This window comes from Cupressus sempervirens, chromosome 10 (genome assembly GCF_028749045.1).
Source record: "Cupressus sempervirens isolate cs-2001-9-10 chromosome 10, ASM2874904v1, whole genome shotgun sequence".
Classification (NCBI taxonomy): Eukaryota; Viridiplantae; Streptophyta; class Pinopsida; order Cupressales; family Cupressaceae; genus Cupressus; species Cupressus sempervirens.
Window position 1 is genome coordinate 405,014,663 of NC_143127.1, and position 25,992 is coordinate 405,040,654.

General features: G+C 36.7%; 1 protein-coding gene across 4 annotated transcripts in view; it reads left to right on the top strand.

Moving 5' to 3' along the window:
- LOC149534376 (S-adenosyl-L-methionine-dependent methyltransferases superfamily protein) overlaps positions 1-25,992 on the top strand; it is a 132,686-nt gene that overhangs the window by 93,721 nt on the left and 12,973 nt on the right. For all 4 annotated transcript variants that reach the window (XR_016357186.1, XM_089805084.1, XM_089805083.1 and 1 more), the window contains exon 3: positions 6,678-6,787. Coding sequence is in view for 3 of the 4 variants with exons in the window: in XM_089805084.1 (XP_089661210.1) it covers positions 6,678-6,787 (110 nt within the window). In the remaining variant the exon portion in view is untranslated. The remainder of the gene's footprint in view (positions 1-6,677; positions 6,788-25,992) is intronic.

Below are 25,992 nucleotides of genomic sequence, written 5' to 3' on the forward strand. Positions count from 1 at the left end.
TCAGCCCTGCTTGTAGATGATGTGTCCTAATAGCTTTCCCTATAGTACCATGAACCTGCGCTTCTTTGGATTCAATGCCAGTCTCACTCGTTTGCATCTCTCCATGCATTCTCCGAGTGTTGTTATATGTTTATCCTTTGTGCTAAAAATTGACCAATTATCTAGAAATGCTTTAAAGTTTCCAACAGACATTTTATCAAATATGTGTAGGATAATTCTCTGGAATGTTGCCGAAGCATTACACAGTTTGAACGGCATCCTGTTGTAGGCTTATACACCATCTTCCACTATGAATGTTGTTTTCAACTTGTCTTCTGCGGTGATGGGTATTTGGTTGTATCCAGAGAACCCATCCATGAATGAGTAAATTTCATACCCCGCAACTTCTTCTAGAATGCTATCGGAAACGGATCTTTGATCGTTACTGCATTTAGGCATCAAAAGTCTATGCATATTCTTATCTGCATGGTGTCTTTTTCCAGAGATATTACAATCGGTGATACCCACTCACTTGTTAGCACTCTAAAAATAATTTCTGCTTACAACATCCAATTGATCTCATTAGTGACCTGTGCGACATAATTTTTGTTCATCCGGTACGGCCACTTCCGTACGAGTATTGCACCTTCTATCAACGGTATCTAGTGAACACAACTTTGGTGGTACTCCTTTCAAATCTTTATACGTCTATTTGAAGACGTCCTTGTACTCCATAAATATTTTGAAAGCTGCTGCCTTCAGGAATGGATTCCAATCATCTCTCACAAGAATATTTTTCAGATTGGCTTCATCTCCTAAGTTCATTGTTTTTACAGTAGGCTCTTCATACTTTATAGGTTTGTCATCACTAAATGTATTCATCGGCATTTCATCTACATGTGCTTCTCCCTCCTTTACTTTGCTATACTCCTTCAGAAACTCGTTCCCTTCTTTTCCCTCTTCAACTCTCAACATGTTATAGCTCAGAAAGAGCTTGTAATCCTCCATCTGCCAATGGAGTAAGTCGTTCACCAAGTCTAGGTGATCATCATTCGACCCTCCTAATCTCAATACTCCTTCCTCCGGTTCCATTCTCTTCTTCCCCTCATTGTCACCTTCGCCTTCACCTTTGAAATCTGACGACATTGCCTCCTTACCTACCATCTGTGTATGCAAGTCAATTGCAAATCTTCGGCCTCTGTGTTCCAGGGATAGGGTATTTCGTTTCCAATCATGTTTCACTTTTGCTTGCACTAGCCAACCCCGTCCAAGGATAGCATCATACCCTTTTCTTTTTAGCGGAATGACCTCGAAATCTAACAGAAACGGTTGCGTCTTGATAGTTACCGGCTGTGCCATCAGGGTTCCCAATGACTTGATTCCGTGCTGATCTGCCGTGAGTAATTGAAATGTAAGTGGCCACAACGTAGGTTGTCCCAACTTTTTCCATATATCCTCTGGTAACACGTTTACGCCTGATTCTCTGTCCACGATTGTATCCGTAAATACGGTTCCTAGGATACCCATCTCTACCACTACCGGATGTCTTTCTTTCGTAAGTGCCAGTAGCATTGGGTTTGCTACAGTCGTTCTACTACCATCCTTTCCTACTTCCTCCGTTGCTTTCGGAAGTGGTGTCATATTCAGAATCGCCGTCCGTAACTGAGGCATTGTAAGGTTATTTAATTTTATAGGAACTTCTATTTGCATTACTTGCCTTATCATGTTTTGTTCAACCAAGTTCCTCTTCGAGGTGTCGGCAGTGTCTTTTGCTTACAACTTTCCCATTTCCATCTGTTTTTCCAACTCCGTTCATGCTCGCTGCAACATCTTCTTTTTTTCCTCTGCATCAGGGTACTTTGCCTTCTTTGCTTGCTTATGCGTAATGGCTAGTGTTTACTCATCACATGTTTCAATGCTTAACAAGTTCACCCCCTGCTTCGGGCATTTCGAATCTTTGTGGTCTCCTGGACCACACCATCTGCATAAGAGCTGTGGCGTTTCCTTCGTGGTATAATCTCTGGCGAAGTGCCCTCAGAGGCTGCACACACAACATTGTATCATTGGCCGTCCACTCAAGTTGTATTGTATCCGACTCCGGCCTCCATTGTTATTATTATTACCACCCCTTCTGCTCCGGTTATTGTTGCAATATCCTCTTGAGGTTGCGTCGTTATTGTTTGTGCTCATTCTTGCTTTGGCGGTTACTTCCTGCGTTAGTAGCACCTGCTGATGTCCCTTTGTCTTCATATTGAAATCACCTTTCATATTAAAAAATCAACATTAATTTAAATCATAAATCACTTGCAACAACTGTGGGAACTCTAAATGCACAAAAATATTAGTAGTCTTTTACGAATGCATTATAAAATCCAGATTTACCAGCATGTAGCGGAGTGATTAATATAATAATTATGGATATGCTGTCTATATAGGGATGACGTTAGCTTAGTATGAAAGGCTGAAGTTACTATCTCCTATACCACTGCTAGGGATATAGACACTCAGATCCTGCAGCTTAGGTAGAATGTGTTAGGTAGTTGTTCATTGAAACATGCAAAGTCTAACTACTCACAATATGAACAGCTGAAGAACATAAAATATACAATAAAATGGCTAGTGGAACACTAACACTAGTGATGTGATCATACATAAAGAATGTTACGTCACTGGTTGTGCCATATGCTACTTCTCAATATACATGTAATTTAAACTAAACCTTGTGTTTTAATCTAAACATTTCATTTAAATAACCAAATTTTATGGCAATTTAAGCATAAATTAGTGAAAGTAAATAATTGAAATATATACAAGGCACAATATATTATGTACTCTAATAAAATCCTCTTGATAACAGAATCCATAGAATCGAATGCAAAATACATTAGATATCATTATTAGGCGTCATGTCACATCACTGGCATCATCATGCAGATATGATCAAATTGTAAACAATCTAACCATCTATGACAAGAAGATAGTGGCAACCAAAATAAGATACAGTCATCGATGCATCTTGTCATGCAAATAATCACAACAATAAAAGAAAAATGTATCTCGGATGAAAATAACATTGAACAAAATGCAAACATGGGAGGCACTACAAGTCCGACTGGGTAAACCTACTAGGTAGCACACAAACTACAATTCCCATGCATCAACAATGTTGTTGAGTAAAAATTATTACTTCTTAGATTGCTACTTGCTATTTACAAGGGTGCCAAAATCCTGCACACGTGGAGATTTAGACATAGTAGTGGGACTAGTAAGGAAATAGTATGCCTGACATGATAAAAGATTGGGCTGTATTGCAATAGAAAATGGGGCTTGATTGAAAGCTTTGGTGCTTTTAACTTTTAAAAGAGTATTTTGGACAGATAATCCAGTAGCAAATTCATTAGCCCAATTAGGAAGTTCGTTGGAACCCATGGCCATGGATTGTGTGAAGAAATTCATGGTTGAGTTGACTTCAGTACCCTTGGTTCCTGACACATTCCAAATATTTGAATGATAAGTGTATCGTCTACTTTCTCACAAGTTCAAATGTGTTTGTGAATTAAGTCATTGATGAAGAGATCATAAAAATGACTCGAGAACAATTTCTCGAGATGCAAAAGATATGGAATTTTACTAAAACCTGAGAAATGCATGCTCGGCGTCACTGGAAGAAAATTGTTAGGATGTGTAATAATAGCGCATTGAATTGCAATTGACCCAAAACATGTTGAGGCTATCTCAAGAATAGGTTTTCCCGTTGGTCAGAGAGAATTAAAGTCATTTAAAAAAAAACTTTAACTTTGTAAGGAAGTTCATAATTGGATTTGCCAAGATTGTCAAATAAATGAATGACATGTTGAAGGAAGATGCAAAGATCGATTGGATACCTATAGTTAAGAAAGCATTTGAAGAAATCAAATAAGCTATTATAGATGCTCCTATGCTGGTTAGCCTAGACTACGCTAAACCATTCTGCATATATTCCTTTTCCTCTAATAATACTTGGGCGACCATCCTGATTGAGAGAGCAGAAGAGAAAGATGAACATCCAATTGCATTTATGAGTTTGCCACTGAAAGATGTAGAGCTGACATACCCAAATTTTGAAAAACAAGCTTATGCTCTGGTGAAGGCAATGAAAAAGTTCAGACATTACATTTTGAGAAGCAATGTATATGCCATAGTTCCTGACACAACAATAAAGACATTGTTAATGTAGAATGAGTTAGGAGAGAGAAGAGGAAAATGGATCACCACCATTCAGGAATATGACATGGAGATACAATTTATGAAGCTAGTCTATGGACAAGCTTTGACACAAACAATTGCTACAACAGGACTTTGATTATTGCAGCAAGTTAATGTGCTGAAAGAAGTATCTGTGGATAAATGATATGATGATGTTGTCTACCATTTGCTGAATCATAAATGCTCTTCTCTACTTAATCTATTGCAGAGGAGAGCTTTGAGAATGAAGAGTCAACTATTCATGCCTGAAGGAGCTGTGTTGTACAGAAAGAATCATGATGGAATCTATTTGAGATGTGTTGGAAAAGATGGAGCAAAACAGACCATTGAATGTTTTCACAGCAAGTTCGGAACCAGTCATTGAAGCAGTCTAGTCATACCAGCCCATCAAATCACAAGGGTGGGATATTAGTGGCCTACACTATTCAAGGATGTGTATGAACATGAAAAGACATGTCACACTTGCCAAGCAGCTGCTGTACGTGAAAGAAATCCTGCTATGCCATTGCAACTCGTCATTGAAGTGTGACCATTTGCTAAGTGTGCCTTGGACTTTATCAGTATGATTAATCTGTAGAACACAGATTCACTATTAAGTGGGAGGGGGGGATGAGATAGCAGTGAATAAACTTTAATTCAAGTTTTAACTCAATTCAAACTTTATGGATCCACGTCAAGTTGATTTGATCAAAATAGAGCATAAGAGAAGCACCAAGAAGATAAGCAATGGAACACAAGGAACAATGCATAAGAATGTAATGTGGAAACCCAACACAGGAGAAAAGCGTGGTGAGAAATACTGGTAGAATCTACTGTACTAATCCAGCCTTACGAATCTTAATCAATTACAAAGTTTTAAGGGCTCCAACCCTTAGAAGCATCAACTCCTCAAATCTCAGAGCTACAACTTTATCAATTCCGAGCACCTACTCAATTCATATGAGCATCGACTCATTTGCAAATTACAAGTTTCATCATGAAAACAGATTATAAATAACCTTTTGCATTCTGAACATAATCTGATAATATATCTGCAAGAATAACTTAAAAAGACCTGATATAAACTGATTTATCCCTTCAAAATTTGCACTGCAGATTCAATGTGTTTATCAGAGAAAATCATTCATATAAGATATCAAACTTCTCCTGTAAGTTGCAACCACAGCTTATATTAATGAGCCCAATTGCTCTTTTACTTCTTTGCTTAAGGTAGTCTACTATGACTCAAAACATGCTTGTTAACTCAGGTATCTGTAATTAAGCCTTTTAAATGTCACCGTATCTTGATAATTTATTCTGATAAGTATGCTGTGGTAACAAGTATGTTTACCGAACATTAAAATAAAGCAATTACCTGCGAGTTCTTTAAATTGCTTTCATACTATATTCCTGTACTGGCAGCAGCAAGTTCTTTGTTCCTTTATACTATATTGCTGTATAGATCTTCTTTTCAATTTTCATATGTGCAGATGTTTTTCATTCCTTTATACTTTCACTAGATGTTATTTGTCTTTCATTCGATAAGTAGGAATGCATGCAGATATTCTATTGCTTCTAATGTATACATTGTTCATAATGAAGTGGGATGCCAATGTACATAGAAGGAATGCAAGTAGCATAACAGTCCATTTGAGTACTAGTAACCCTGAGTGGGTCTAGGAGGTGAATGATGGGTGTCATTCCATTCTCTTGGGCTTGATGGATAGGCTTGAGGTGCTTCTTATGATCTCCCATGGTGCTTCACGATGTGGATGGGTTGTTTGGAAAAGTTTCAAGGGAATCCCACATATACATTATGTAAATTATAGTGATAGTAGAATTCTCTTTGTTACTTTATTAGGATGACATGCTTATTCATCTTCCTTAATTATAGCTAGCTTGATTTCTGGCTCTAAAGCAAGATAGAATGTTGATAATTTGTATTTCTAAATAGGGTCTATACCTTATTTGGGAATTCTAGGGAAACCTAGGGCAAGTCCCAATAGGGGACATTACACATCATTACAAAAGGAAACTCATTTTGGCTGATGCAAGATTGCTCAAATCCAATTGTGCTCCTACATTAATATCCTCCAAGATGAGGATAATATCTGCTTGAATAATGTCATTGAAAATTCTGGTAATATAAAAATATGCATTTAAATGGTATAATATTGTCTGGTGTACTTTGTATTACAGAATGCATTGTATACTTAGCTTCTTGGTAAAAAACTATTTAGTAAACACTGATCATATTACTAGGCTTAGTCCAGATGCTGATGCACTTTACTAATATAAAACTATTAAATGGAATGATATTCTCAATGATATCCCTTTTCACCTTGATTAACCTTTGTGCTGGGTGATTTTAGATTAGTGAATCAATTTATAGCACAATTCAATGTATTGCATTTTCTGTTCTGGAGTACATAACTATTTGAATGTAGTTAATGGAACCTTTTTACCATTGCTAGATTGGCAGGTCACTCTTATAGAACCTCGCCAGAAACGTTGTTTCTTTATGGAGAATTTTTTGGAGCGCTCTAGTATCTCTAACATTCGAATTGTTCGCATGAGGGCAGAGGTAAGTTCAAATACTTTGCAGGGGGTAGCATAGTTGGTTTGGAATTTAAAATGCCTAATAAATATAATATGTTGTAAATAGCAGAAAATAGCAATTTTTTTTTCGTTTTGATGTAAAATTGATATTCTTCAAGTTGGTTGTGTTACTCATTTTTCACCTACTGGCTCAGAATTTGGTAGAGCTTTGATTGCTAGACTGACCGCTGATTTGAATGTTTATGGTCATGCATTTTGTTATGTAAACACTTATTATTTCATGCGTATATGTTACATTTTATGATGAAAAGTAAAAGCCATTACATAGAGCAAATAGATACCACATATCTTTTCTGAAAATGTAACTTTATTAAAGTGTTTATTACGTTTCACACAGGCCGTGAAACTAACCAATAGAAAATAAATCAAAATCTGATCTAGCATATAAATACAAATGTGGAAAATGAAATCAAGAAAATAAGAATGGGTCATGGGTGCCAGCCATTGCCTGGAATGACTGAGTATGTTGCTAGTCCTCCGCATCTTTGCTCCCGCTGTCCCACTTTCCATGCTTCTACTCCAAATTTTGCAAGTACAACAGAAATGAGTTAGACCGAAACGATTTAAGCAGTGGCCAACAATCTCACCATCCTACCCCTCATATGCATCTACATCCAACATCCCAAGATCCTGATTTATTTTATAACTGTTTGTGTCATGTGCAGTAAAACGATCAATGACACGTGGACGTAATTTGTGGCTCCCACAAGGGTTCAAGCCCAGTGTATCATTGATCAATGGATATCAAAGAAAGCAAGAAAGAAAGTACATAATATCAAAGGGACGTGTTTTTCTTGCATGAAACCTTTTATTACCATATTGCAAATCATAAGGGAAAATAAAACAGTTGTCTGTTTAAGGGATGAATTATTATTAATTTGAAACCTTACAATCGAACAATTCAAAGACGCATCAGTGTAGAAGAAATTAACAGAAATGACTGGAAGAATGCTACAGGAGGGAATAACAGCAGCAAACTTTCAGCAATAAAAAGGTTGCACTTCAATCAACAAATATCAAACTGGAGAATGTTAAAATGCATTTTGTACCTTGACTTCAATGAGTTCAACAATAGCAGATCAAATCAATCCTATCTTGAGAAAATGGAAGTCCAAATTTCACCAATGCATTCAAAAGAAGCAGTTTAAGGAATATTGCAAAACATAAAGTTTTCTTATGTAAGGGCGAATTGAAGTTTTGTGCCAAAGTTCCTAAGCTTAATTACAGTAGCAATACAAATGTGATCATGGCAGTATAGAAGGTGTCGGAGAGTGTGATTGAACGCTATGAGAAGCTAATTTGCTGCAATAAGAGAATGTTGTACTCAAGCAAAATGGGAATCTATCTTCATTCAAAGCAGTTGATTATGAAGTTGATTTTGTGTGTGTTGGAAATGAAATCAAAGAGAGGACAAAACACTACCAAGTTCACATATGTATCCAGTACATGTAACCCAGTGTCAGGAGAGCAAAGTGGCAATAACAATAATGTTGGTTCATCTAAAGAAACTCCAGAAGTATCCTAGATCAAATGACGGGTACAATTACAAAAAGTATGAACAAATGCAAAGAAACTGATTTCTTTAACCAACATCATGCAAAGAGGAAGGAGAGGTTACAGATCAGTGGTAAACAATATAGACTCTGTAGAAAAAATTAACAGATGAGGGGAAATTGCTTTCAAAATTCAGTGAGGGATAGCTACAGAGAGAAATGGATCAAAATTTTACAGTCAGCAATTGGGATGATTCAAAAAACAAAAGTTGAAACTTGCTGAATAACAAAGAATAAGTAAATGCAAGTATTGTTTCTGTAATATCCAAGTATCAAAAGATCTTCAGCAATGAGTAAAGGCAGTCAATACTACATGATGGAAGTAAATGATGGAGAGGGTGATATCTAAATGCCCAATAGCCTGCAAGATTTTATTCAAAGCATGTAAATAAAAATTGAAGAACCAGTAAAATCTAAAGGAGTCAGTATAAGTTCGTATACAACAAAGGGAACTTTTTCTACAATGAAAACAGAACAAAGTATCTACAGGTTTCCAGTATACACTCTTTACCAAAAACTTATAAGTTCATGCTTATGAATTTGTAAGCGATGTCCATCTACAAGGGCCAATGAGGAGTTTTCTTTGCAAATAAGGGAAGAAATGTTATGATACAAAAACAGCAGAGTACCAAGTAAGGTTTCAGCAAGCAAAGTGGACACTAAAATTCCAAGTTCAGTTTGGCAATCATACACATCTTAATAACAAATATCAATTTCAACTGATAATGGAAGTAAATGTGTAAAATGCTGATATAGCATTACCCAAAAAGAACATCATATGCTACGTCATAGATTTATCTACACAAGAATGTCAGCATAAGGAGGTTCCTGCATGATTAGCAATTACAATCTCTAGCAATAAAAATTTACGGAAAGAAAGCTTCAGATAGAATGGGTTTCTAAACAACGAAGGAAAAGTGACATGTTCTTTATGAACTTGAAGTCAATATCAACTGTGAAATAAAAGACATCTACAACAAATGATTGAATATACTCAAACGACATGGAGAATTAAGAAGAATACCCAGAAACCTGTGTATAGGATGAACATGAGACACAAGATTTTTGCAGAGAAATGGAATAAGAGGTGGATCTATTCGAAAGATAGTTTCAACTCCCAATATGCTAAAAGCTTTGACAGTGAAAGAAAAGACAGAGCACCCAAAATTCCCAGGTTTGAGCTGTAAAACAAAGCAACATTTATGAAATTTTAGTTTCATATTTATATCAACAATTAGGTAAAACCCATTAGTAGAGCCTTGAAACTCCAGAGTACTACAACAAAAGTAGTTGCATTTTTTTAGAAAATGCAAAATGGAAACGCAGCAGGTGACCAAAGGCAACAGAGATATGGGTGCCAAAACATGTATAGAAACAGAAGAAGGAAACATATGGTCCTACAAGACTTGTCAACGCAAAGACCCAACTCGAGTTATGAGCAAAAAGAGCAAGGAAATGCGTCCCGATTCTACTAAGAAAATGCGACTTCACCTCTACATAAAAGTTTCCAACAACATCAAAGGGAATCATGGTGGAAACCTGTAAGAAAGATTTTTTCAGCATATCTAGGAAGTGAGTGAAGCCTGTGGAAGATTGTCATGTCACATTGATACACGCAACCCATGAAATATTGTTGAAATGTGACAATATTTCCAAAGCAAAAGATAGAGAAAACAAAAACCCTCATTCAGAAATAAACTAGCAATCCACAATGCACCTATAGGTGTGAATGAAAAAGGCATGAAAAGCATCCAGTTTCTATAAAGAAATTTCATGTTTACCTCCGAATATGAACTTCTAGTAGATAACAAAGTTCCAGCCATAGAATGATGAGGAAATGCAAAGGAGCTTAGTAGATATGTGATAAAATGCGGGAAAATTTCTCAAAAAATCACCATATCAAGAGCGGCCTGCAAAATTACTCCAGAAAATGTTTGGCAAATCCTCAGGATGATAGAGAATAGTAGAAGGGCAGCACGTATCTCTGGAAGAAGCTGTTGATGACACAAAAAATTCCCAGATGGGATCATAATAATGGCAGAAAACAATGTAATGCCTACCCCTAGTTGACTTTTCTTGTTGGATTGTCAGATTATTTTAGGCCTGTTTTATGTTTATGTTTATGATTATCGGTACTTGGTTACCAGATTAGATTAAATGTATTTCATACTCAGTTGATTTATGTGTTGAGTTAGTTATTTCATGTGTTTAGGATTATTTCTATGATGATATATGTATGTTCATACATCGATTTCAGTTATTGCATGATGTTAGCTAGATGAATGATTTATATACAGTTCTATGGTTACATATCTCATACTTGCATGTGTATGGTGTACTTGTCTGTTTTACTTTATGATTGACGAACTTGATGTTGTTGAGGGAGGAAGTCATAGTCACCTGCTAATCGGGATCTACACGATGTACCACTTCCCACCATTGCCTATTTAGTTTAGAATATGAGTATGTACATGCATGGATTCTACGTAGATTGCAGGTACTAGGTATCGACTTCCCTGAATTGCTAGGATGAGTGTACCATGTCGCAGTATCTCAATGGTATAAGCGGGGAGATAATTCTTGAGTCTAAACCCTAACCTAAGCCAATTGTCCTAGAAAGTAGGACAAGTATTTGAGTTGTTTACCCGTCCGAATTTGTCAAGTGATGTGAATTTGTGATTTTGATCCTAGAGGTCTTATTATGTTCTTTGTCTTCATTTGAGTTGTTGTATTTAGCCTTGTGGGTTTGTTGTGATTTTCTATTATAATTAAATCAAATTAAAAGAGTATTTAATGATTTAATTTAATGGAAATTTTATAAAGAAAATTCAGTATTTAATTATATTTATTTAATTGAGAAATTAATTAAATAAATTAATTAAATTTAAAAGATTTTAATTAAAGTTCTAATTTTGGTGTATATATATTTAATAATAATTTATTTAGGAGTTTTCATTTTAATAATAAACTCTAAATAATATTATTAGTTAAATTAATAAATATTATATTCAAAACGTCTCATGGTTTAATAAGAGAGTGAAAATATTAATTTAAAAAAGTTTATTTTAATTAAATTGCATAAAGCTTGTGCATGAAATTAAAATATTAAAATAATAAAGGAAAAAGGGTTTTTGCGTGATTGCACAATCGAAGCTCTGATTTTGGGAAAAATTATTTATTAGGAAATCAAAATTCATTTCTCTATACACTGGTTTGGAGGAGCCGATTTCCGAGAAGAGGGTTTTCGACAGAGAAGGAATATTTTGGGTGTTTGGTGCATTCGTTATTTAGCATCAGATCTAGGTTGGATATCGTGCGTTTTGCATAGTAGTTCTTGCATTATAAATATCTGTCTTCTCCATGTCTGTTGTGTTTCTGTTTTCAGAATTCCTCTGGGTTGAAACCCTTGTTTGAGAAAATTTGATTTCCGTTATTGAATTATCTGTGATTTAATTTGAAACCCTTGTTGTGAATCTATTGGTTTCATTTCTAAAACCGTCTGTAAACAATTTAATTTGGGTTGAAACCCTTGTTTGTGAATTAGTTGTTTTTGTGTTTTGAAAATGTTTGTAAACAATTTAAGTCTAGAGAACCCTTGTTTTGTAAATTGGGTAGGATTTTGATCTTAATCGGGATGGGAGTTTTGAAAAATAATAAAAATCTAATTTGTTTACAAGATTGACTGTTTTATCTGGGTTCATGTTGGAAGTTCTATTATATATATATATATATATATATATATATATATCAAATAATATAATTACCATAGTAATTGGTAATTACTGTGGTAATTACATTATCAAAATATAAAAATTTGAAAACATTTTAATGCAGGATTGTTGCTCTGGTTTTTTTGGACGTAGTAAGGTTTTTTAAAAAGAAAATATAATAAATTTTTTATTGGGTGGGCGGGGGCCACAACCCCCCCACTCCCCTTCCTCCCTTCCTTCTTTCTACCATCAGCTTGGTCTATCCGCATCGCATGACTGTGATGGCAGCCAAGGCTGCCATGCGGTCCTTGATTGCCGCAGCAGCCAAGGCTGCCAAAGCAGTCAGCCACACTTAATACAAGCATGGCAGAAACCCACTTGGGGTTTGGTGTAAGTGTTTTAATTCGTTTTTTTTAATGTTTTAAATTTTATTAATAGTTTTTTATATACGTGTTATTTAAAAATAGTTTTATTTTATGATAACTATTACTAAATATTATATAATTGCTATTAAATATTGAATGTAATATTATTATTGTTAATAATGATTCTTATTTAATTAATTGACTCAAAATTATTTTATTGATAATATAATATAAATTATTTTATCATTATTAATTTAAAGAGCATTGGATTGAATCTTAATAATAATTAATTAAAGATTTTCAGTTGAATTATTATTAAAATATAATTGTGAAGTAAATGGATAATTGTAAATTTGGAAAAAATTATTTTAGTAAACTTGGGTTTTACTTGAATTTTATACAAATAATTTCTATTATTTTGGGAAATTGATCAGTCATCTTTGATTATTCGTGAACCTTAGTAGTCTTGAAACTTTGGAAACGAAAAAACATGATCCTTGGATTGTAATCGAAAACTCTATAAACTGTAATACTTGAAAAGACGAAAACTGTAATCTATTTGTTTATTGAATCTTGTGTTTTGATAATGAATTGAACTATGGAAACTATGTTTAAACTTTATACAACTTTTTATGTTTTGTTGAGAGTTGAGACTCGTGTGGACTCGAGAACTTTAGTGAATCTGTAGTACTTGAAAACAAAAATGAAAACTTGAAACCTATCAGTGAAAATTGAACTTTAGTGTTTTCGAAACCTAATGAATTATGAAACCTACTTTTGTATGTACTTTATGTGATGTGTTATTTACTAATGTTGGGTTCGGGTTGACTTAGTGCTTTGATTAGTTAGGATGTTTACCAAAGGCTTGGGGAGTTTGTTCTATGATGATGTTATGTATTCGATCTTCTATACTTGACCATTGTGATGTAGTCACATGTCTTCTTTGATGAGTTCGATTTGTTGGTTGTTATTGCTTTCCAGTTTCTCTTGTGTAGAACTGAATTGAATGGTGTGACTTTTCTGGTGTAACTTTTGAGTCTTCGATCAGTTATTTTTGGATTGCTTCCCAGTTGCTTGTATAGGACTAAGGTGATAATGTGATTTATTTTTGGTAATGTCATGTGATGTCATGAGTTGATATATGTGTACTTGATTTTGGATCAGTCTTGTTAGGATGATTGTATTGGTGAAATTTGTGATTTTGATCAGTGATATTTTCAGTACTTTCCAGTTGCTTGTTTAAGAATTAATGTGTGGTTTATGGTCGTATAAGACCTTATGCTTTTGTTGAGCTTAGGGTAGGTTATCTATATGTCATGTTGGAAATGGCTTGCAATGGAGGCCGAAGTCCTAAGTGGCTGCTTGGGTAACTCATTGTAGGTTGTTTTAATAAGTGATACCATTTAATTAAATGGGTTAAAATGAATTAATAAGATATCGGTGCCACAGAAGGTTACTAGGGGGCTGAAGTCCTGAGAGACTGCCAGGGTAACCTTAGAGTTGACTCATTAGTATGCTTTGTCTGTACGAAAGGATATTGATGCCACATAGGGACACTAGGGGGCCAGAGTCCATAAAGGCTGCCAGGGTAACTTTAGAGTTGGCTCATGCGATGACACTTGCCCACTTGCATAGTAGATTTCCTACGTGTCATTGTTGCTTCTGGGTTTAGATGTCATTTGTGTCTTGGTACCTTTGAGATAGTTTTCTTTTAGGTTTTCCTTAACCTAGATGTTGGATTTGACTTTTGGGATTGTTATGCTATTTGGGACTTGAGACTATCTCCTCAGCGCGGTGGGAGTGGACTATTTAGGTTCCACGAGGTCGGGTGGTAGTGTTTTTTACTTTTACCATTGAGAATCGACAGTTTGATGCTGCGGCTAGAGTTTCCTATTCTATTTTTCCTTTCATTTTGTTCTTGTGTACTATGATGGATGATTATACCTATTGTATTGTATTTTATTTCATGGATCTTAAGAGATGATGTAATCTATTTTATGATGTATATTCTTTCAGCCATTCATACCCTATGACCTGTACAATGGATGATTGTGCATTTTGATTATTGCCAAGTGGCATTCGAGATAATTGTATATTATTTAAATGGATAATGATGACGATCTCCACATTGGCAATCTTTGATTAGAATTGCATTTTGATTATTGCCAAGTGGCATTCGAGATCTCCAAAGAAAGAAAAATGGAATGATGAAAATAATGCATTTAGGGTTGAACCCGCAATGTATATGCTCACCTAACTAAAGTCTAATATTTTTGGAATTTGTCATGTATTATGATAGGATTTTACTCATTTTCTAAAATTATGTCATGATCATGAATAGGTTTTTGTAAAGTTTCGATAAATTCTGAACAACCAAATCTGATATAAAACCTTTATACTTTTTTGTGGGTGGTCTTTATCAATATCAGATATTATATACAGCATCCTTTTAGTGATGTGTGGTTCCGCAACTATATAATTAAATCTGCTAGTAAGTCGAATGAGGCAGTGAATGCTAAAGGAGCAGACTTATTGTATTCGTGTGTCCTTTATCCACATTCCTACCTCTTACTTATAAGGCACCCAAGAGGCATGTCCTTAGAAAGGACATGACTCTTTTTGGGTCAGCCCTACACACAAACCAATGAGTATATTGCCTAGATCAGCATCTCAAGGATAAACAAATTAGTTAGTAAATATACTAACAATAACTATGCCATTTAGAACATTATTAAATGCTCCAAGAAAGACGCCGATTAGGTTAATACTATAAGGTATCTAATAGGCCAAATCCTTTCTAAGGATATCAATGCTTTGCGAGATCTGTATGATCTGCAGTCCAGATTAGCTATGTTATCAGAGGGTTATAGGATTAATAGGTTTAAGGGTTTTGTTTTTAACACTTTTGAATATAAAGTATTTGTATAGTCTTTGTAATTTGAAATAAAGGTATTTAATGGCATTTATAAGCCATTTTATATTTTTATTATCTTTATTGCAAATCTTTATTCTGGGTGCAACGTGTGTCATAGTGAGGAGTCAATTGGATAAAGTTGTAATTATGCTTTGACTTGGTCATTTGAATCACTTAGGGAACATGTGGAGGGAATTTAGGAGTTTCAGGTCGAATTTGACTTTGCCAAGGCAGTTAAGTGGTCTTTATTGACAGCTGAAGCCTTTTGAGGTTAGTTTCTGATGAGTCATAGGTGTCCTTATGACTTAGTGGGCTTTAGTGAGTGGTTAGACTTCATTGTTGAAGGTTCTAAACCCTTTTCTACAGACTATTTTCATGGATCCGACCTAAGTGGTTAAGTAGTGTACTTAGTGAGTTTTGAAGTCATTATTATGCAGTTCTGATTATGCAGAGGAGACTTTTGTGTCATTTCAAGTCCTTGGTGTATTTTTGCATTTTTCTGTAACTCAGCTTGGATACTTATATATATTGGACTGAATCATTTTGCAGCAGGTCTTATTGAATACAAGCCTTCTTTTCTTTTTGCATCTCTGTGTAAACGTATGATAGATAGGGGTAATCTGTGAATTTCAAAATTCTTGTTTGCCTTGTCTCGACTCTTTCCGAGTTGCAGGAGTGTAAGTTTGTTTGCAGGTTACAGTGTGTGTCTCTCATATTGTTGAGATTGTTAAGTGAATATTATCTTTGCCTTAGCTATCTTTTTAAGACCCCACTGTGAAATATTTATGCAAGCCTTTACAAAATGGAAGTGTTTATTCATCAAATATGGTCTTACGGAGTGAAATCAGTTTTATGTTGTCTGTGTCTACATCTTTTGTGAATCACCTATTAATCAGTTTTAAGTTTCAAGTTTGTGAGTTTCCTGCATATCTCTTTTCCCCTTTTCCCTATCAAGTTTTAGAGTGGTTTTGAAGAGCTAAATAGGAAATTACTCAATAGGATCCAGCCTAGAATCCGGAGGTCTCATTTTCAAGATTGCATTCCCCACATGTAGAATTTGAGTCCATGTTATGCCAGATTACTGAACTTTAGAGTTGCAGTAGGGTGTAAATTTGATGCATAACAGTTTTGGCACGGCTGGTTGGACTGAAGAGTCAGAATTTTCAGAATATTTTCTGTTTTGATCTCTGACAGCAAGTTGACCACTTTGAAGAAAATGTTTTTAAACATATCTGGCAACTTTGTGTGTGAAGGAAAGTGACCAATGTAAAATTTTATATGAGAAAGGTAGAAACTAGAAGCTTAAAGTCATTTGAGTATTTACAATTGTCTACACCCAAGAGGAGAGGAGGAACCCTTGATCGAACTCCTCGTACAAAGAGAGTTCATACAACTCTGAGAGTTTATGTCAGAAGAGGAAGGTCATTCAAACTCCTTGTGCAAAGAGAGTTTAAACAACTCCTCCGAGAGTTTAACCAAGACAGATCGAAATGTGATAACCACTCTTTAATCTGATGTTCAAATTGTAAGTTATTCAAATCATCTCCATGTAAGATTACACATTTAGCATTAATTTCAAAAGAATAAATATCACAAAGAACTTATCAGTTCACAAATTCTATTGCACACTTCTAAATATAAAAAGCACCTGAATTATATTGATAGAACAAAGATCATGTCCACTGAATGGTACATCAGTCTTTAATGAAGCAGTTTTTTGAATTATCATCTCAAAAAAGAACTTTAGAATTTCTATATTGTATCTGTTGTGTCCTCTCTCTGGACAAAATGATCCTATACTTATAGACAAGGATCAAGTTACAAAATGAAAGGACTTGCTCTTTTTTTGACACAACTGTTCTTAACTAATAACTGACCTCAGTTATACATAACTGACTTAATAACAACAAACATAACAGATCATTATAAAATCTAAGACAACATTGCATGTCCCCAAGAAGGATGCTCTATTTCTGAACATGTTATAGGTAGCCTTTGGATTGGTAAGTGTCTGCATTGTGCATAGTATCCTTGATGACGATCTCCACATTGGCAATCTTTGATTAGAATTGCATTAAAAAGGCTAGGAGGGTTTCCATCCTTATAATCAATAATAATACTTGACGATTTTTTTCCTAGGGAAAGAAAGAAGAATTTACATTCATTCATGGAAAACAAATTGTTTGAATGAGCAACAACACCCTTTTCGAAAACAATCCCACAGGAAAATTAATGAAAAATAGGCTAAAAGCCTATGGGAAAATCTGTGAAAAATACTAATAGGCTTTAGGGTCTTTAACAAATAACAACTTATGCTAGAGAAGGGACATGATAGTGCTGACAACCTACCTTGTCTCTTAAGTAGTCTTTCTTTGGACTTTTTCTTTGCGAGGACACACCTACCTTGTCTATGTTCTTGAAATTAGATCTTCTTGTCACATGTTACTTCCAAAGCCAATCACAAATTGAATTAGGAAGCCAACCAGTAAGCATTTTTGTTTGTTCAACAAAAAATACACCTGACAAGTTATTTTGGTCTTATCTTCCTCACTTTTTTCCCCGTGTTTACAAGATCTAAATTTGTCGCACAAGATTTATGTTTCTATTTGTTCATTTAGTGACCTGCTTTGCACATAGGGGATAGAGAATCTTATGCTGCTGAAGGCTTAGTTGGAAACTGAGTCTGCAAAGTAACTTTTTTTTTATTACATCTAGTACTGTATTTTCCTGACAGAACTATGCTATTGTAACTGGGACTCTATTTGTGGAAGTCAGTGATTAATCTACTTCTTGACCATCATCTTTAATTATGATATAAATTTTCCATATAATCACAAAGCTGTTAAGATAGTTGAACTTGTATGTGTGAGCTGCAAAAACCACTATCAAATGGTGGCTGGAAGTGTGGCATACTGGCATGTGAATATAAACATACAGCACAAAGGTATCATTATTTCAAGTTCGAGGCTCATAATTATTCAAAGCATATATACTTTCAGGATGCTAGCTATAATTTTTTGTAGGTCAGTCAATTGACATTTGATTGGGACTGTCATGGCACTGAAAGGAAACACAAAAAATAATCAAGTCTTCTATTTTCTGAATTTTGTAGAATGGATATCGACCAGAATAATAGAACATACATTCAACTGAAATCAACAAAACATTTAATACAATTATCATAAGTATCACAAATCGTGAGGGGAAGCAGTGTTATTTTATTTATTATCAAAAAGCAACTAGTCCATCATTCATATTCCAAAGTTCTTAAATAGAGGCCAGTTGGTTAGGAAGGCCAATCGATACATCCCCTCGCTAACAACTACCCAACAAAAACCTAAAGGAAACTATGCTTCAAGAAGTAAGGTGGGAGGATGTCCCTGGATTGGAGGCCTGTTCGTGGATACGCCATAACTCTCGCTCCACAACCATGTGCTTAGCTTGAACTCCTTGAAGCAGGCGCAAGCATCCATTCTATCCTTTTCCTGCGGCTACCAATTTGGCTTCCAAAGTTGCTTTCTCAACTTGTCATTCTGCTTCCTTTTTGCTTGTCAACTCCTTTTCTTCTTCTAGTCTTCTTGCCAAGTCCTTTTCTTACTGCAGTGCCAAGAAGGTGCCTTGAAATGCTTCCTCCATCCAATGACTGTATGAGAAGTGGTTGCTCAAGTGTAATGGGTACCGTATGTTCGGCTTGCCATATTATTGCAACCTGGTCATGCCTGACTCCACTTTGCATTAGTAAACTCTAGTTTGAATAGCAGTTGGTTTGCATAAATGCCACTAGTGTCTCTGCTGCTCTGATGATGGCTTCTTCTGTAACTCTTTAAGGAATTTTTCAGTTTTTCCTCAAATGAAAGCACTGCCATTCTTGCTTCCATTGGTTCCAAGGGTTCTTCTTGAGTTTCCACTCGGTCCTCTATCTCCATTTCCAAGGGAGTTGGTGAAGGGGGATATTTCATTTCAAATTTTCCGAACAAATTATTTGCCTCTGCCAATAGTGTGTCCGCACCTTGTGCTACTGGCATACCTATACTTGTTCCCTCCATGGACTTCTCGCCCTATACTTCCTTCTTGCCAGCAGATTGAACTAGTAGGGTAATTGGTTGAGCCACCTCGATGCGTTTTGGTGTCGCTAATCTAATGCTATGTGCAACCTTCCTATGACTCAGAAGATCTATTATCTTAGTGTGAGACAATTGACCAAGAGCAACAAGGTTCGTTGGAATGGAAATGCGTTTTGCACCCGATTGAGGAAGTAGTTGTCCACTTGCTTGCACCCCTTCTTCCTGGTCCTTATGGACTCCTTTTGTGACCTCCATACTCCCTTCTGTACTAGCACCCACCGTACGAGCACATTCTATACTAGTACTCTCTGTACTAGGCATCTCATGGATTTCTGCGTACTTAGGAACAACTCATGGCAATAAACCTCCATCTCTTGGGAAAAATGTGACTTCACCAAGTGTGCCCTTAAGATGACTTAGCCGAAATTCGTCTTTGTCTGACTCGTCTAAAGAAGATGTTCTTGTACTTGTGTCTTCTTCCAAACTCCCATTTTCTCCATTCGTGGTTTGTGTTTGAAGAAAAGTGTTAGGTACGACCACTTGCCTTAGTTTCTTTTTTTTGGGCTCTCCCTCTCTAGGGCCCATTCCAAAGGTATCTAGGTGAAACCAGGATGCCATGTTGGTTTATAAGGTTCCACTCTACTTGCTGGTACTAATGCCCTCCTATGCTCCAGAGCTACCAATGTGCGCGCTACTTCGAGGAACAATGCTATGGCATGATGTGGCATGTAGAATGCTTAATGTCCTAGCTACAAAAATCCCCTTAATCTTTTTTTGACACAAATTGAGCCTAATCGTAAGCCCTTCCCATATTCAGTCCATTTACTAAGGGTAACATCTCGATGGCAATATCAGACGTGCAGCTTCCACCAATCAGTTTTCTCTTCACCAAGTCTACAATGCACCTCCATTCATCATTGACTATGAATGTTTTCTTTAGCCCCCGATTATTATTCTTACGGAGAATGTTGTCCCATTCCTCTTTGGTAAGATCATTCCTACACATCAAGCCTAGCCATTTGTTCTTTTCTTTCATTGTCATCTTTGTTAGAGTTTTTGTTGCATTGTGCCCTTTGTTAGGAAACCCAAATACTTTTATCTCTTTTGGAGAATATGAGATAGTGAAGGTTTTCTAGAAATATTGAAAGACAAATTTATGCCCTTTCTTGTCGTATCCAGCAACCATAATCCTTAGCACAGGGTCAAATTCCTTCAAATAAAAATAGGCATACATTTTTTTCTGTCTAACTCTCTTTCGTAATTCTTCCTTGAATAAGTGATTTTCTTCCGCATTCTCCCACCATGTCTGACACTTGCTTCCCACCATGCTTTCGAATATGATACTGGTAGTGGTAAACTTTTCTACATTCTTCCCTTTGTCCTTCTTGGTGGCCATTTTCTTCACCTGTAAGGCTTTTTCCATTTTTGAATCAACGAATTTCCCACAGCTTGGGTTCTCAATGCTTGTTTTCACCATTTTATGGTAGTGCACAAGTCTCTAGGTGGCTTTAGTTCTCTCTATATTCTAACGGTTTATCTTCTCCACGTGTTGCCCAAATATTCCTTGGTACGGTTTCTCCTTCAAGTGTTGCTCGTACCATGTCTCCTATTTCCTTGCTCCTGGTCCAATTGAGAAAGCTTGTACATGGGCTACTGTGGCTTTCACTTGTATGCGGGCTCTCCTTGTTGCCCTCACTTGTACATGGTCTCCAGGGACTTGAACTCATACGTGGTTTCCACTTTGTATGCTTGTTACTCGTACACAACTTGTTTTTATCCGTTGTTCACTTGCTATGCTTATTACCCATATGTAGTTGCTTGTTCTTCTTTGTACGTGGGCACTGCATATTCTTGGGTCTTGAATCCATACGTAGCCTTTGCTTGCTATTCTTCTTCGTACACAGTCTTTACGGCATATGATTGGGGTTTGATTTCGCACGTGGTCTCTATAGTCTTCACGGCATACGCTTGGAGCTCATACTCTTCCTTCCTTTACTCCTCGTACTCTTGCCTTCGTTATCCCCACTCTTCCAAGTGTCCTACTATTATGGTATACTTCCTATCTGCGTTTAAAAGTTGTTCTTCATACTCCAACGTTATTTCATACTCCAATTGTGCCCACACATGATGCCTTTCATACCGCAATGCTGGGTACTCCAACTCCGTCACGTGCCACAATTCTTCCCACTTCGGCGCTCCTCCTTACATGTAAAGAGGCATTTTTAGGGTTGCGTTTTCTTTTTAATTTTATTATTCCCTCTTTAGTCCTCCCTTCCTTTATTTGTATTGCATTCCTTTGTTTCCTCTGCTTGAATTCCTTTTATGTTTATGGAGTAAATAGAAAAAACCTCCTTCCTATTTTTATAAGGTTTCAGTTGAGACCCATTGACTAGGTCTTTGAGAGGGTTATTATCTAAGGTTGACAACTTTATAGCTTCATTTTCCCTTACTTCCATTATCCTGTATGGTCCCAACCATCTTACGTTGAACTTACCCAATTTTATTGCATTTTTGCCATTATACTTGAGTATCAGCTGCCCGTGTTTAACATTCATTTTCTTCAAATGTTTATCATGACAAATTTTTGTCTCCCTTGTACCACTTCAGTAGCCTATTGAGCCATAGTCCTCCTTTCGTCCAAGTTTAATAAGGCATTTAGTTGTTCTCTTAAACTCTCTATATCTCCTAGCCCATGCTCAACTACTATTCTTAAACTGGGTACTGCATATTCCACTGGCATCACACCCTCCTGCCCATACATTAAGTGAAAAGGGGTTTGTCCAGTGGTGGCCTTGTAAGTAGTCCTGTAAGCCCATAAGACTACTAGAAGTCTTTCCTCCCATTGTCCTTTTTCCACTCCACAAGTCTTATAAAAAATGGTTATCAAAACTTTGTTTGTGGGCTCCGCTTGAACTTTGGCCCTAGGGTAGTACGACTTGGAAAAGGAATTGAAAATTTTGTACTCACCCGTCATTGTCCAGATTGCCTGGTTTACAAAGTACACTCCTCTATCACTTGTTAACTGCAGGGGTATGCAAAACCGAGTCACTATCTGTTCATAGAGGAATTCATACTTATGGTTGTATTGTCTGGAAGTGCCCTTGCCTCCACCCATTTTGTAAGATATTCTGTTGCAATCACTATATATCTGCATTGATGAGTGTTGCTAGTAGGCAGAGGGCCCCCAAAGTCCAAACCCCAACGCTCAAATAGCTCCTGTGGTTGTGAGGGAAAGGGAGGCATGAAGTCTCTTTTAAGGTTTTCCCCTGCCCTTTGGCATGTATCACAATTGAGGACCCATTCTCGGGAATGTCCATGAAGTGTAGGCCACCAAAGTCCTACCAAGAGTACCTTCTGGGTTGTAGCATCTTGTCCCATATGTCCTCCTACCAGGTCTTAATGCGATTCCCTCAGAAGCCCAGGGATATCTTCCTCCATCACACATTTCCTTAACACCTCATACAACACCATCTTATACAATAACCCATTAATAAGTTGAAATGTCTTGCTTTTCAATACAATCCTCCTTTTAGCCACTGACATTTCTCTTAGAAAGGTGGCAGTTGATAAGTACTGGCCAAAACCTTTGTAACATTGTGGGAGTACTCCAATTTGAAAAAAGTGGGCATGTAAGAAGTCTTCATTAACTCCATTTCTAGCAGGTTCCCCTGACTTTATTCTAGATAGCTGGTCTACAATCACATGACTTTTCCCTAGCTAGACTATGATTTTGAAAGTACATTCTTGTAGAAGCTTTAAACACCTACTTACTCTTCCTTGGATAATAGGTTTGTTAACTAGGTACATGAGTGCTTGATGATCCACAAAAAATGTAAAAGGAGTGGCTAGTAGGTAATGTTTTAATTTTTGAACTGCGTAGACCATACCTAGTGCTTCTCTTTCCATGGTACCGTAATTCCATTCGACTTTAGAAAGTAATCTTCTAGCAAAGTACGCTGGGTGGTCCAGTCCCTCCTTTCTAGTTTGTGCCAAAGTGATGCCTATTGAATACTTAGAAGCATCCACATGGACGTGAAATTCCTTGTTCCAATCAGGATATATGAGGATTGGAGCTCTTGCTTGTCTTTTCTTCAACTCTTGAAAGGCCTCCTCTTGGTCCTTTTCCCATGCAAATTTCTCTTCTTTTCTGGTTAGCTTTTCCAATGGTACCTTTGTGAATCCTTTTATAAACCATCCTTTTATAGACCTCTTGTAGTATCCAACGTGTCCTAAAAATGATTTAACACTAGTTATATCCACGGGAGCTTCCATACTAGCAATGACTTTGATTTTGTTAGGATATGTTTCTAACCCTTCTTTGCATACTGTGTCTAAGAAGCCTATCTTGAGGGACCATGAATTTGCATTTCTTTGGGTTTAATGCCAACCTAGCCTTCTACATGGTTCCATGCATTCTCCTATAACCTTCAAGTGGTGTTCCTTCGCATTGTAGATTGACCAATCGTTTAGAAAGGCCTTGGAATTTCCTACTAACATCCCCTCGAAGATGTGTAGAATAATCCTTTGAAATGTGGCTGGTGCATTACATAGGCCAAACAACATCCTATTGTAAGTATATACCCCATCCTTGACTACTCGAAGGTAGTTTTTAGTTTATCTTCTTCAACAATGCTGGTTTGTTTGTACCCTGAAAACCCGTCCATAAAGGAGTACATCTCCTATCCGACCACCTCTTCTAGAATACTATCAGTGAAGGAGATGGGGAAGGGAACTTTTGTGGTTCTGGATTCAGGTACGTAAAGTCTACACAGATTCGAGTTTGATTTCCATCCTTTTTCAAGGATATAACTATGGGTGACACCCACTCCCTAGTCTGCACTTTGAATATTATGCCCATTTCTAGCATCTTCGTGTTCTCCTCATGAATTCTAGCCGCATAATTCTTTTTCATTCGATAAGGATCCTACGTACGGTCTTGCTCTCGGTACTAAGGGTATTCGATGGATGCATAGTTTTGGTAGCACTCCTTTTAAGTCCTTGTATGTCCAAGTGAACACATCCTTATAGTCAAGAAATATTCTGAACGTCGCCGCTTTTAATACTGGATCCTAGTCGTCTCCTATAAAAATCTCCTTAGGCTGGTCCTTTTCGCCTAAATTCAACTTCTCCAATTTAGCCTCCTCATACTCTATTATTTTATCCTTATGGAATGTGTGTGCTGGAATATCATCAATTAAGGTTGTACCTTCTATGTGCTCCTTGTAACACCTTGGATGACCCTTTCTAGTCTCTTGAATTTGCAATATATTTCACTTTGGCTAAAACACTTCATAATCCCCCATTTGCCAGTGAAACAGGTCATTGAGAGAACTTCTTTCATATTTTGAACATTCTCCTAGCCTCTATAATGCCTTCTTCATTTGGCTCCATTCCATCATCATCCTCTCCCTCGGCTTTTGAATTGGAAGCAAGCTCCTGACTTACAGACTGACTCCTCAAGTCAATTTTTTTATTTTTGACCATTTACTTCAATGGAAAGGGTATTTTTCTTCCAAATGTGATTTGCCTTTGCTGAGATTAGCCACCCTCTCCCTAATAAAGCATCGTACCCCTTCTTCTCAGGGGCAATCATTACAAAATCTAGGAAAAACCGTTGAGTTCCAAACACCACCTTTTGTCCCATTAAGGTTCCAATTGGGCTTTATTCCATGTTGATATGCTCCTACTAACTGGAAAGTGAGTGGTCTAAGAGTTGGTTTCCCAAGAGCCTTCCAGGTTTCTTTAGGAAGGACATTAACACCTGAACATCGGTCAACAATAGTATTGGTCAATTTGCATCCCATAATCTCCATCTCCAGCACCATTGGTGTCCTTCCCATTCCTATGGTAAATGCAAAATTATTGTCTTTACTTGTTTTTACTTCCTCCTTCAATGGTTCTTCCTTAGTACTCTCATTTTGTGTTATTGCTAGCCTTGATTGCAGTAGGGTCTCTAACAGATCTCCAATCTTTATTGGTACAGTGGTCTCTAGAACTTGCATGATGTTAGTTTTCAAAGTGGATTTGGTGGAGGAAATTCTAGGAGTACTTACCTTTCCTTATCCATTATCTCTTGGATCTCCCTCCTTCCTTCGTCCAACCTCTCTTTTTCCGTACTTACATCCAGATATGTCAGTTTTATAGCTTGCATCCGAGTGATAGCTAATACTTCCTCTTTTGGTTCCGCCACCTCCAACATGTTCACACTCTTCTCTTTAGGGCAGTTGGTAGCCTCATGATTATTGGGTCCATACCATTTGCAGAGCATCCCCCCACTCTATCCTCCACTCTTATAATCACGGGCAAAGTGTCCCCATTCGTTACATATCCTAAATTGTATCATGGGCCGTCCTCTAGAGTCATACTAAATTTGGCTTCTTGGTGTGTTGTTATTACTATTATTGTTTCTAGCCCGCCTGTTATTTCGGTATCCTCCAGGTGATGCTTCCATTTTTGTGTTGTGTGGGGGAGCAGAGGGAGGTGTGGATGGTTTTCCTTGAGTAAAAAATACTTGGGCATTGCGTGCTTTTAAATTGTAGGGACAAACCTTGATGGAATGCCCCA